At 36.5% G+C, this 11,254-nt stretch overlaps 4 protein-coding genes across 4 annotated transcripts; 2 read left to right on the forward strand and 2 right to left on the reverse strand.

Annotated features, from left to right (window-relative positions):
• Positions 1-172: 172 nt before the first annotated feature.
• LOC123307542 (39S ribosomal protein L13, mitochondrial) lies at positions 173-1,035 on the forward strand. Its single transcript, XM_044889900.1, has 4 exons — positions 173-304; positions 359-482; positions 535-689; positions 751-1,035. The coding sequence occupies exons 1-4, from the start codon at positions 281-283 to the stop codon at positions 982-984; spliced, it is 537 nt and encodes a 178-aa protein (XP_044745835.1). The 5' UTR covers positions 173-280; the 3' UTR covers positions 985-1,035.
• A 488-nt stretch (positions 1,036-1,523) lies between these two features.
• Positions 1,524-3,175, forward strand: LOC123308040 (phenylalanine--tRNA ligase alpha subunit). Its single transcript, XM_044890564.1, has one exon. The coding sequence runs from the start codon at positions 1,645-1,647 to the stop codon at positions 3,124-3,126; it is 1,482 nt and encodes a 493-aa protein (XP_044746499.1). The 5' UTR covers positions 1,524-1,644; the 3' UTR covers positions 3,127-3,175.
• Positions 3,176-3,950: 775 nt separating this feature from the next.
• On the reverse strand, positions 3,951-5,007 carry LOC123307186 (ankyrin-1-like). The gene is made up of 2 exons (XM_044889404.1): positions 4,987-5,007; positions 3,951-4,808 (listed from the first exon to the last, which is right to left on the reverse strand). Exons 1-2 carry the CDS (start codon positions 5,005-5,007, stop codon positions 3,951-3,953), a joined length of 879 nt encoding a protein of 292 aa, XP_044745339.1.
• A 2,087-nt stretch (positions 5,008-7,094) lies between these two features.
• Positions 7,095-7,889, reverse strand: LOC123307187 (ankyrin repeat, PH and SEC7 domain containing protein secG-like). The gene has a single exon (XM_044889405.1). It carries the CDS (start codon positions 7,887-7,889, stop codon positions 7,095-7,097), a length of 795 nt encoding a protein of 264 aa, XP_044745340.1.
• Between the last annotated feature and the right edge of the window lie 3,365 nt (positions 7,890-11,254).

Genomic DNA, 11,254 nt, shown 5'->3' on the forward strand with positions numbered 1-11,254 from the left:
TGTTAAACAGAAAAAAAAGATTTCTCCTTTTTCTTCTCCTCAAAGAAGATAGAAAGGGAATTTATAATATTCCGATTCAAATCGCACATTGAATAAATTGCAATGATAAAGCTTAAATATTCAAATCTGGTAAAAAATTCTCAAATAAAAGGATTAATATTAATATTCCTCGGCTCTATGGTTTCCATATTTTAACCTAGTTTGTATTGCAGAAAGAAAATTTACTTATTTTCCATTTTAATCATTTTATTAAAAACAAATCCATCAAGAAAAAGCGAAAATGAGCTCTTTGAAAAGGGTGCAGGTAATTTGCCTACCTTCATGAGTTATCGTAAATGCATTTCAACAATTATTTTAGCAATGGGCCACTTTTGCCAGGATTTGGCATGTATTTGATGCTTCTTGGCAGAACCCCTTTGAATCCGCGAAAATATTAAGAAAATACTTAATGGGAATGCACAAGCCAATATATCATCCTTTGAGTAAGTGAACTGTTTCATAATTGGATCATTCTGAACATAGTTTTATTCTAAGATGATTGTGGAGATCATGTAATAGTCATCAACAGTAAAGATATAGCTTTACCAGGAGATGAGTGGAAAAAGCGGGCCTATTTTCACCACACCGGTTATCCTGGTGGAGCTAGTTGGACACTAGCTTGGGAATTGCATTCTAAAGATCCTAAAATGGTATGAAGACATCATGTCCATGTTATAGAATCGCCAATTTTAATTAATATTTTGATTTAAGATACTGAAAAAAGCAGTTTATAACAGTATGGCTGGAAATATTCAGAGGAGATATACAATGGAAAGATTGCACATTTTCTCTGATAATAATGTTCCCGAACATTTAATGAAGAATGTATCTAACCAAATTAAGCAGCTTAGACCCAAGCCTAAAAGATTGGATCATTATGATGCGGACTATGTCAAACAATTCCCGAAAATTATTGACTATCCTTCTGATTATGTTTTGAGATGAATAAATTATAATTAAATTTATGTATATTGATTAAATTCTAGGAGTGAAAAAGATTTATTTTTTTCTACTTCCTCTTCATTGAAGCATTAGATCTTACATCCATTGTTTACTATTAATATTTATAATTCATCATAATAGCAAATGTACGAATCAAAAAAGTGAGGTAGAGCTTGACAAGATTATCAGAATGAGCTATTCAAGTTATTGTAGCAACCCTGCTCCAAAATAATTCAGGAGGTTGAGTGTTGAGCCATCCTCCGTGATTTTGAAATTACTAATTACGTGGAAAATGGGATAAGTTGTTCCCCATGACATCAGAAATTGAAATTTTCTTGAAATATTCGTATTTTACCACATTTTAAACAATGATAAGAGAGTTAACTCTTCAATCGAAATAAATAGTTTCCTTTGACTTATCATTTTATAAAGGTATTAAAAGTTTGATAAAATTGCCATTCTGAGTATTATTATTTTGAAAATCCATTTTTATAATTTCATAAACGATAATCGTATGCGATATATTGTCAGTTGTCACTATTTCCGATAAAGGACACCCCTTACTTAACCTCTGCAAAATAAAAAGGAGTTTTTCTTCCTATTTCCCAGAGACTCTGCTTTTTCCACATATTTTGGGGTAGAATAAGGTTGAATACTTAAAATATGTCAGATTTAAGTGAGAAAATCCTTGGAGAGTTGACCAAAACCGATTCTATCGATACACTTGAATTATCCAAAACGTTCGGACAGGATCATCAAAAGATAGTGGGGGCCCTTAAAAGCATTGAAGCTCATGGAAACCTATTAGTAGTTGAGCCCCAAACACACAAATATTTCGAGCTCACAGCTGAAGGAAAGTTAATCGCTGAAAATGGTAGTCACGAAGCACTTATTTATCAGGCAATACCAGAAAATGGCATGTTGCAAGTCAAAGTTAACAAACTACCCAATTCTAAAATTGGTTTTAGTAAAGCATTGGCTGCAGGATGGATACATCTGGACAAGAGTACTGGGCAAGCTATTGTGAAGAAAAAAGTTCAAAGTATTGAAGATAAAGTTCAGACAAATTTGTTACTGATAGCAGATGGTGAAATATCGAAGTTAAATGACAAGGATAAACAAGAATATAAAAAACGTAAGCTTATACAGGAAGTTACCATTAAGAGTTTTCTATTGAAGAAAGGACCAGAATTCAGTCTAGTATTGCCTAAATTAGAGACTGATCTAACTGCAGATATGATAGCTTCAGGAAATTGGAAAAACTTAAAATTTAAAGAATATAATTTTGAGGCTCTAGGTGCACCACCTGATAGTGGATTCTTACACCCTCTTCTTAAAGTGAGAGCAGAGTTCAGGCAAATATTTCTAGAGATGGGTTTCACTGAAATGCCTACAAATAATTTTGTTGAAAACTCATTTTGGAACTTTGATGCCCTCTTTCAACCCCAGCAGCATCCTGCAAGAGATGCTCATGATACGTTCTTTATTTCTGAACCCAAAATTAGCACTGACTTTCCTAGTGAATACTTAGAGCGGGTAAAAACTGTACATAGCATTGGTGGATATGGATCAATAGGATACAGATACAATTGGAAAATCGAAGAAGCGCAGAAAAATTTATTAAGAACACATACAACAGCTGTGAGTGCCAGAATGCTCTATAAATTAGCTCAAGAAAAGGAATTCAAACCAACGAAATTATTTAGCATAGATAGGGTATTCCGTAATGAAACCCTGGATGCAACGCATTTAGCCGAATTCCATCAAGTTGAGGGCGTAATTGCAGACTATAATCTCAATCTGGGAAATTTGATTGGCATCATTTCGGAGTTCTTCAAGAAACTGAACATAACCCAGCTTGAATTTAAACCAGCCTATAATCCCTACACGGAACCTAGCATGGAAATTTTCTGTTTTCATCCTGGTTTAAAAAAATGGATAGAGATTGGCAATTCTGGTATTTTCAGGCCTGAAATGTTGTTGCCTATGGGACTTCCTGAAGATGTGAATGTAATCGCTTGGGGGTTATCGTTAGAAAGACCCACAATGATAAAATATGGTTTTAATAATATAAGAGACTTGGTTGGCCCGAGAGTTGATTTGGAGATGGTTCAAAAAAATCCTTTATGTAGACTTGATAAGTGAACTGGGAATATAGTTTTATATTTCGAAAATAAAAGTTTTAACATCTTAATGGCGTTATAAAATGTTTTGATTATGATTTGACATATATTTTAACAGTAGATTCTTGAGGTCAAAAGATACATTTCTTCCTTAACCATTTTTCCATTCGGCCTAAAAAGATATAGCTATTTTAAGTTTTCAATTTTTCATATTGAGCTATACAACCCCTGGAAAAACAAAATTCCCTTCAGACCATAGATATAATACACAGATTACTCTGTAAACTGTGCTAGAATAGTTATAATTTCTATGCTTCAGACTGGTGTTCTGTGCTAATAAGCATAGATCGCGGATCTCTCAAACAGAGTTGCATTCAGCCGCAGTAGCCGATTTTTGGAATTCCACAAATATATTTTTCATTTTTGAATAAGTCTCAAATTACTCGAAAACTGCGCATTATACAAGAAAATATGAAAAATACTTTTATTTTCGAAAATGTTCGAATTTAGTGAACGCCATATGATTTCACCGAAACAGATGCACCAGGTTTGTTACTCACAGGCAAAGATAATAATCTTTACTTACAGGGGGCAATCCCGTACTCAGAATTCCATTCCACTCTGAGGGATGATAGCTCCGCCATCTTGAAAGTTTCATAAAGGCACTTTTTGATGAAATGATTCATTTGGACAAGTCTGTATATCTTATTTCTTTGCTTGTAGGGTGATGCGGGGTTTCAAATAAAAACGAATCTTCGATTGATCGAGTTTTTAGAAAATTAGTGATATAGACACGTGCAAATTCAGTATGCATGTATTTGCAATAATAATATAATAAATAATGATTTACTCATACAAAACTATCTCCCCATTTTTAATAGATTCGTACAACGTTCTCAGTTCCTCATTCGATTCAATTTTTTCCAACAAAATAGCCTCAACTGGTTCACCGCTTTTCTCTTTGTCAATTATGTGCCACAGCATCTCTTGCAGGGCACCCTGGCTCTTTTCCCTGACGGCGATATCTAACGGCGTCAAATTATCCCTGCATTCAGCAAGTATATTGGCGTCTCTGTCGAGTAGCATTCGTACCAAATACTCATTGTTGCCTTCGCAGGCTAGAAACAGTGGCGTTTCCCCGAGGTTATTTTTAACATCCACATCGATGATCTTCGGCAATACTTCCGATGTTGCTTTTCGAACATCCAATTCGTCCATATCCAAATTCTTCGAAGTGAGGACGTGAAGACAGTTATTGCCTTCCGTGTCGGTGAGGTTGGGATCAGCTCCGTAATAAATGAGGCTCGATATCAGCCCCATGTCTTTGTGCGCCCATTTCAACATTATCTGCAATAGGGTGTTGCCGTAGTCGTCCATGGCGTTGAGATCGGCGTTGTATACCACCAGACGCATTAAGCACTCCGTTCTTCTCGGCGAAAGGGATATCATGTGGACTGGTCTGTATCCGCCATTAGCGATTTGCTCGATGTTTGCCCCGTGGTGGATCAGGTAGTCGATCAGATGATAGTGCCCGTTCTGGATGGCGACGTGGAGAGGCGCAAGATGAACCCCGTTGGGTTTATTGACGTCGGCCCATCTTTTCAGTAGATACAGCACTTCTTCTTTATCGCCTTTATTAACTGCTTTGATCAGAGCGGTGTTTTGGGCAGTGTCCACATAGGCGTTTACGTCGAACGAGACCTTCTGCAACAATTTAACTTGATTAAATCAGATATGCGCCAGTTAATTATGTTTCGATAGATTATTTATGATACAAGGACGAAACATTATTTATATTCGTTCAGACTTCTATCTAAAGCCTTCTCGAATGCTGCTCGCGGGACTCAACCATAGACTTAGTAAGTCTATGGACGCAACTCACGCGCGAACATTGAATTCCCATAGAGTTCAATGCGCGCGAATGAGGCGCCAGGCATTGGTGAACCAGAGATATAGAATCTATATCTCTGTGGTGAACCCAGGATTTTTTGAGAGAGTTTGGGAAGCTCAATGTAGTTTTATGAATGCTTGCTAGAGAATTCGGTCGATTTTAGGGTGGAAGGGCACCGAAAGTTCCAATAGTTGATGGGGAGGCGACGATGCTAAATCGGGATTTACTCGAGCTAATGGATTTCGAAGATTATATAGTAGAAAGAAAAATAGGTTCTATGATGTATTCACTCAAAAATGTAGAAAAAAAATACAACAGGTGTACTTACATATAGGGGAGACTGGGGAGGGTTGATACGTTTTTGGAATATTTATTTTTGTAAAATGAATTATATGAAGAAACAGGACTTTTATAACATTATATAATTCTTCGATTAATCGTCCAACGAAATAAATATAGAATTCTCAAAATATAAACATCCTATTCTGTACAAAACGTTGAACACAAAAACATGCAAACTGTCTCAAGCCTCCCCACATATGGGAGGATTGATACGGTGTACTGGGAGGCATGAGACACATAAACTGAAAATATAAGCCCCATTGTTATCACTTGCGAATGTCACATATAAACATTTTTGTGCCATTTCTAACACGGTCACATTCTTCTTGGCACCATTGCGAGCACACCTGACGCCTGATCCAGAATTACTAGATCAGTAGGTAGGTCAGCAATGATACTGGTTTGTTTTGATCCCGTAGGTGCAGAAACATGTTCAGAAGGTAGGTTGGATGGTAAAAACGCCTTTATGTAGGCATGTCCAACCAGCTCCGGAATATTTTTTAAAGATGATACATATATCAGGCCTCCCCACCCTAAATGTCTCAAACCTCCCTGAAAGCAAGTTTTAAAGTAATTTATGTTTTCATTTTATACCCATACATTTTGGCAACCTAATAAAACAGTAAATTAAGTAGGTTTATGCATATTTCCCAGTTAAATGTTTGTTTATGCCGAAAAATTAATGCATGATCATAAAACCCTCAGGTAACGTGAGTAAATACTTACAATTTCTCACCTCGAAACACTCTTTGTTGAATATTTCACGAACGAACTACTGTTAGCCTTACAGATTAAGGTCATGTAGTGCTTTCTGCCAGAGAATAGTGTTCACCAGTATATTACTTTTGAAAACGGCTACAGACCGCGGATATAAGCCTGTATCAAGCCTCCCCATGTATCAATGCTCCCTAGTCTCCCCTACTCGGGACTGTCAGATTAAGATACTGCAAGGTCACAGCGGTCTTTTGAAAATGCAAAAAAAATCGTTACTTGTAACTACTCGAGCGTGCCAGATTTTCATACAGATGCTTAATCTCGGTGCTGCAGACGTGTTGACCCATTAATCTGACACTAATCAGGAGGGGTTTTCTTAATCTGACAGTTTGAAGATGATAACTAGACATTTTTTTCAAATATCTCCTTTCCTGTACTTCTAATCGTTTATGTATTCATCATAAAAGTTGTAGATAATAAAATTCTATACAACTTTTGTCTGAAGCAATTTTACATACTCTCAACCGTTTTCAAGTTAGAGGGCGATAAGGGCGAGAAGCTTAGGAAAAGGTCAATGCGGAAACCCCGTCTAATGAACATTCATCGCCATATATCTCAAAAACGTTCAAACGTAGAAAAAATTGCTTCGGACAAAATTTGTAGAAAATGTTATGCTCTACAACTCTTATAAAGGATGCGAAAACAATTCGAAGCCCAGGAGAGGAGATAATTCAAAAAAACTGATTTTTGTGACCTTTATGACCAATTTTTATTGTTTCGGCTTGCTGAAAATGTCAGATTATATTTTTTTCGTTATTCTTCGATCATTAGCTTCAAAATAAGAAAAAAGCTACCGCGCTCGAGAAGCTAAACTTATGTAAAGAAAATTTTCTGTTTCATGAGTCCAGCATAAGTCGCTCTTGGATGGAAACAAATCGAGTAATAATTATTTATTGGGTAATAATAAATTAATTTCATTTACATATTCTCAGTAGTATAAAAATCATCATAAAATAAGGCAACAAAGTATGAACGAGATGAATCTACAACCAATCCATAACTTTGCTTATAGCCACATATAATTTCTCCAATTCGGCGTTCGATTCTATCCTTCGCATGACAAGAGAATCCATAGCTTCTCCACTCCTTTCCCTTTCAACCACGCTCCTCATCATTTCTTCCAATATTTCCTGATTATCTTGCCTCAGGGCTTCATCGAACGGCGTCAAGCCCTCTTTGCACGTGGAGAGCATATCGGCGCCATTCTGAAGCAGAATCTTGGCGAACAAAGAGTTGTTGTACTGGCAAGCGCGGAACAGAGCAGTATCCCCGCATCTGTTCTTGGCATCCACATCTATAATTTTGGCAAGTAACATGTCTGAAACGGCCTGGATATCGGCGTTTTCCATGATTTGACACCTGACAGCCAGGCTGTGCAGACAGTTATTCCAAGACGAATCGGTGCAATTTGGATTAGACCCGCACTCGATGAGTTTCTTGAGGAATTGAACATCCTTGTATCTCCATTTGATCATCGACTGCAACAAAGTGTTGCCGTGGCGGTCCTTACCGTTGATATTGACGTTATGGGCGATGAGCTGCTCTAGGCACTCTGATTTTTTGGGGGAAAATGTGATCATGTGGATCGGCCTGTATCCATCCTGACCTATCAGCTCTATAAAGCCCCCGTGGTTGATCAGGGGACCGATCAAATGGTGATGCCCCTTTGCCACGGCTATGTGAAGTGGTCCTACGCCTTCTAGATTTTTTATATTGACATCCGCCCAGTTGTTCAGTAGGTATAGGACTTCGTTTTCATCCCCTCTTTCGACTGCCATGTGTAGCAGGGTATTTTCGGACACATCCACTGGGGTATTAACGTAAAGAAATCGGAACTGGAATAAAAATAATTGATCTTTATCTATCATTCATGTTTTCGTCTTTTTATTTTCATTTATTTATGACTAATATAGAGGATGGTAACCAAGAAATTTTAACCACGTATTCTACATGAAAAATAAGCCCTAGTTTGTCATATAAACATTTGTCGAGAAATGTTTCCTCTCCGAGATACGGGGTGTTAAAATTATAGAAAAAAAATGTTTTTTATTAATAAATTTCACACTGCTTGAAATATTTTTATGAAATTTGAGACATAGGTTTTGTGCGTCAAGGAGCACTTCTTGCATATCATTTCTTTTCTATTCTACCAGTGGCGTCCGTACTGCAGCGAGACTGAATATTTTCAGATAAAAAAATGATACGCCACTGGTTTTTCCGACAATAAAAATTGCTGTTTAAATCGTTATTGAATTTGGAACAAATTCGGTCTCTTGACTTTTTGCTGTACGGGGCACCGTTTCCGGTTAAAAAAATAAAACACATTCTCATGCATGAAGAAATCGCCAAAATTTGATGTAGCAAAAATAGTCTTATTATTATTCTGTACCTACCATATCAAATTTTGGCGATTTCTTCATGCATGAGAATGTGTTTTATTTTTTAACCGGAAACGGTGCCTCGTACAGCAAAAAGTCAAGGGACCGAATTTGCTCCAAATTAAAAAAGGATTTAAATAGTGATTTTTATTGTCGGAAAAACTAGTGACGTATCATTTTTTTAATCGAAAATATTCAGTCTCGCTGCAGTACGGACGCCACTGGTAGAATAGAAAAGAAATGATATGCAAGAAGTGCTCCTTGACGCACAAAACCTATGTCTCAAATTTCAAGAAAATATTTCAAGCAGTGTGAAAGTTATTAATAAAAAAAATTTTTTTTTCCATAATTTTGACACCCCGTATCTCGGAGAGGAAACATTTCTCGACATATGTTTATATGATAAACTAGGGTTTATTTTTCATGTAGAATACGTGGTTAAAATTTCTGGGTTGCGATCTGGACCACCCTGTATATTAAATATACTGAGTGGACCATTGAAAACTGATGTAAGTATAAGTGTGAACCATAGACTAAACCTTGAGTTTATATCTATGGTGTGAACTCATTTCGATTGTTTCTCAAGTATTATGTCACATAAAAACTGGCTTTGCATAGAAAAACTTACCATTTCGGTGTTTTCAATTCCACTTTAAAGAATTACACAGTTAAAAAACACACAGGCCCACTTACTTCTCACGTCCGTATCAACTGGTACCTTTGAAAATAGTGATAACTCTAAGCTTCGAAGTTTACCTACTTACCCCATGCCAATCAAGTAGTAATTACTATGTAATAACTGTAATGAGGGTAGTTGTTAAGAAATGGAAAAAAATCAATTAGGTTTTAGGGCATTTAAATAATTATTGTTTAGGACTGACTCATTTCAAATTTCAGATGGACATAGAATAGGAACCAACGTATATATATTTTTACGATTATCAGAGACAACCAAGCCATCATATTATTCTACCTCTACAACGTCTTGAGACACTCGAAGTGTGTTTTTGAAGGTTCGATTCCTTTTTTTTGAATGCCGTAAACTAGATTTCGAATAAAATAGTTAGGATAGAAAAAGTAACAATGAAACATATGGAAATGATGTAAAATTTCCAAAATCATTATTTTGTTGACGTAATACAGGCCGAGTCTTTAACTCATACAAATCTATATCGGGATTTACTCGAGCGTCGTGGAGACCTAGTGGATTTTGAAGATTAGATGGTAGAAAGAAAAAAAGGTTCTATGATGTATGCACTTTCAGCGGTGGGGAAAGGGTCTGCAGGGTCTCAAAGATGTAAAAAAAATCGTCAGGTGTACATACTCGAGCGTGTCAGATTAAGATACTGTATATGCTCTACGTGTCTCTGATAATGAATTCATGCTTATCTGACAGTTTGCGCGGTGGGACTGGCTGTACGGAAGAGTTAAAAATGATAAAAAAAAAATTCCAGCGTGTCAGATTTTTGGAGGATATGTTAATTGGTTCCAAAGGAAGCTACTTTTCAAGGGACTGACAATTTGGACGTAACGTAAGGTCACAGCGGTCCTTTGAAAATGTAAAAAAAAAATCGTTACTTGTACATACTCGAGCGTGTCAGATTTTCATACAGATGGTTGATCTGGGTGTTGTAGACGTGTTGACCCATTAATCTGACACTAATCAGGGGGGTTTTCTTAATCTGACACTTTGTAGATGATAAAAATCCCTTTTTTTTCGAATATTTCCCTCCCTGTACCTCTAATCGTTTTTGTATTCATCATGAAATTTGTAGATAATAAAATTCTACACAACTTTTGTCTGAAGCAATTTTACATACTCTTAACCGTTCTCGAGTTAGAAGGCGATAAGGGCGAGAAGCTTAGCCACACATGCGAAAGGGCAAGGTCAATGTAGAATCCCAGTCTAATCTACAATTGTCAAAATGACAAGGTATTTCTATGATGACAATTTCGAAATTAGTCACAAAAACACCAACGAGTGAATTTTCGCTTCAGCATGTATCGCTAAACACCTCGCATTAATCGCCATATATCTCAAAAACCTTTGAATGTAGAAAAAATTGCTTGGGACAAAATTTGTAGAAAATGTTATGATCTACAACTTTTATAATGAATGCGAAAAAGATTTGAAGCCCAGGGAAGGAGATAATTAAAAAAAACTGATTTTTGTGACCTTTATGGCCAATTTTTATTGTTTCGACTTGCTAAAACTGTCAGATTATATTTTTTTTGTTATTCTTGGATCATTAGCTTCAAAATAAGAAAAAACGCCACCGCGCTCGAGAATGTATACGTGACGTTTTTTTTTGGAACTTTGGCGACCTCCCACACATTTTCGACACGCTTAAATTGTCAGATTAAGAGAATGACTACGTTCGGCCAGTAAACACCGGTACAGAGCGAGTAGAACTAGAGTTTTATCACAGATCAGCTAGGGCTAATGGAGCCTGTACAAATTGGCAATTTTTGAATGAACGAATGACAAATGTCAACCACAAAAATCATGGGAAATATTTGAATTTGAATGCAATTTGTTCGAAAATGTATATAAATAGATAATTCTTAGTGTGGATTAAACGGAAATTCTACAGTTTTATGAATAGTTTGTTTATAAGTTGTTTTTTTATGGTTTGTCTCGTTTCATAACCCTACTTCTACACAAACTCCTTTCGCGCCCCACCTTGGGAGCTGGGGCTCATAGAGTTGATTCCGAAAACTCTACTCCGTCTAGAACGAACGACAACTATTGACACTTTTTGTTC

The sequence above is a fragment of the Coccinella septempunctata genome, chromosome 2 (assembly GCF_907165205.1).
Source record: "Coccinella septempunctata chromosome 2, icCocSept1.1, whole genome shotgun sequence".
In the NCBI taxonomy this organism is placed as follows: domain Eukaryota; kingdom Metazoa; phylum Arthropoda; class Insecta; order Coleoptera; family Coccinellidae; genus Coccinella; species Coccinella septempunctata.

What these genes read in the sequence shown, in the direction of transcription:
- LOC123307542 (XM_044889900.1), top strand. Translation starts at nt 281, where the DNA reads ATGAGCTCTTTGAAAAGGGTGCAG. An exon ending in GCTCTTTGAAAAGGGTGCAG is followed by an intron (nt 305 to 358) that starts GTAATTTGCCTA and finishes CAATTATTTTAG; the next exon opens with CAATGGGCCACTTTTGCCAG. An exon ending in ATTCTAAAGATCCTAAAATG is followed by an intron (nt 690 to 750) that starts GTATGAAGACAT and finishes TTTTGATTTAAG; the next exon opens with ATACTGAAAAAAGCAGTTTA.
- LOC123308040 (XM_044890564.1), top strand. Translation starts at nt 1,645, where the DNA reads ATGTCAGATTTAAGTGAGAAAATCCTTGGAGAGTTGACCAAAACCGAT.
- LOC123307186 (XM_044889404.1), bottom strand. Translation starts at nt 5,007, where the DNA reads ATGGGAATTCAATGTTCGCGC. An exon ending in TGGGAATTCAATGTTCGCGC is followed by an intron (nt 4,809 to 4,986) that starts GTGAGTTGCGTC and finishes AAATTGTTGCAG; the next exon opens with AAGGTCTCGTTCGACGTAAA.
- LOC123307187 (XM_044889405.1), bottom strand. Translation starts at nt 7,889, where the DNA reads ATGGCAGTCGAAAGAGGGGATGAAAACGAAGTCCTATACCTACTGAAC.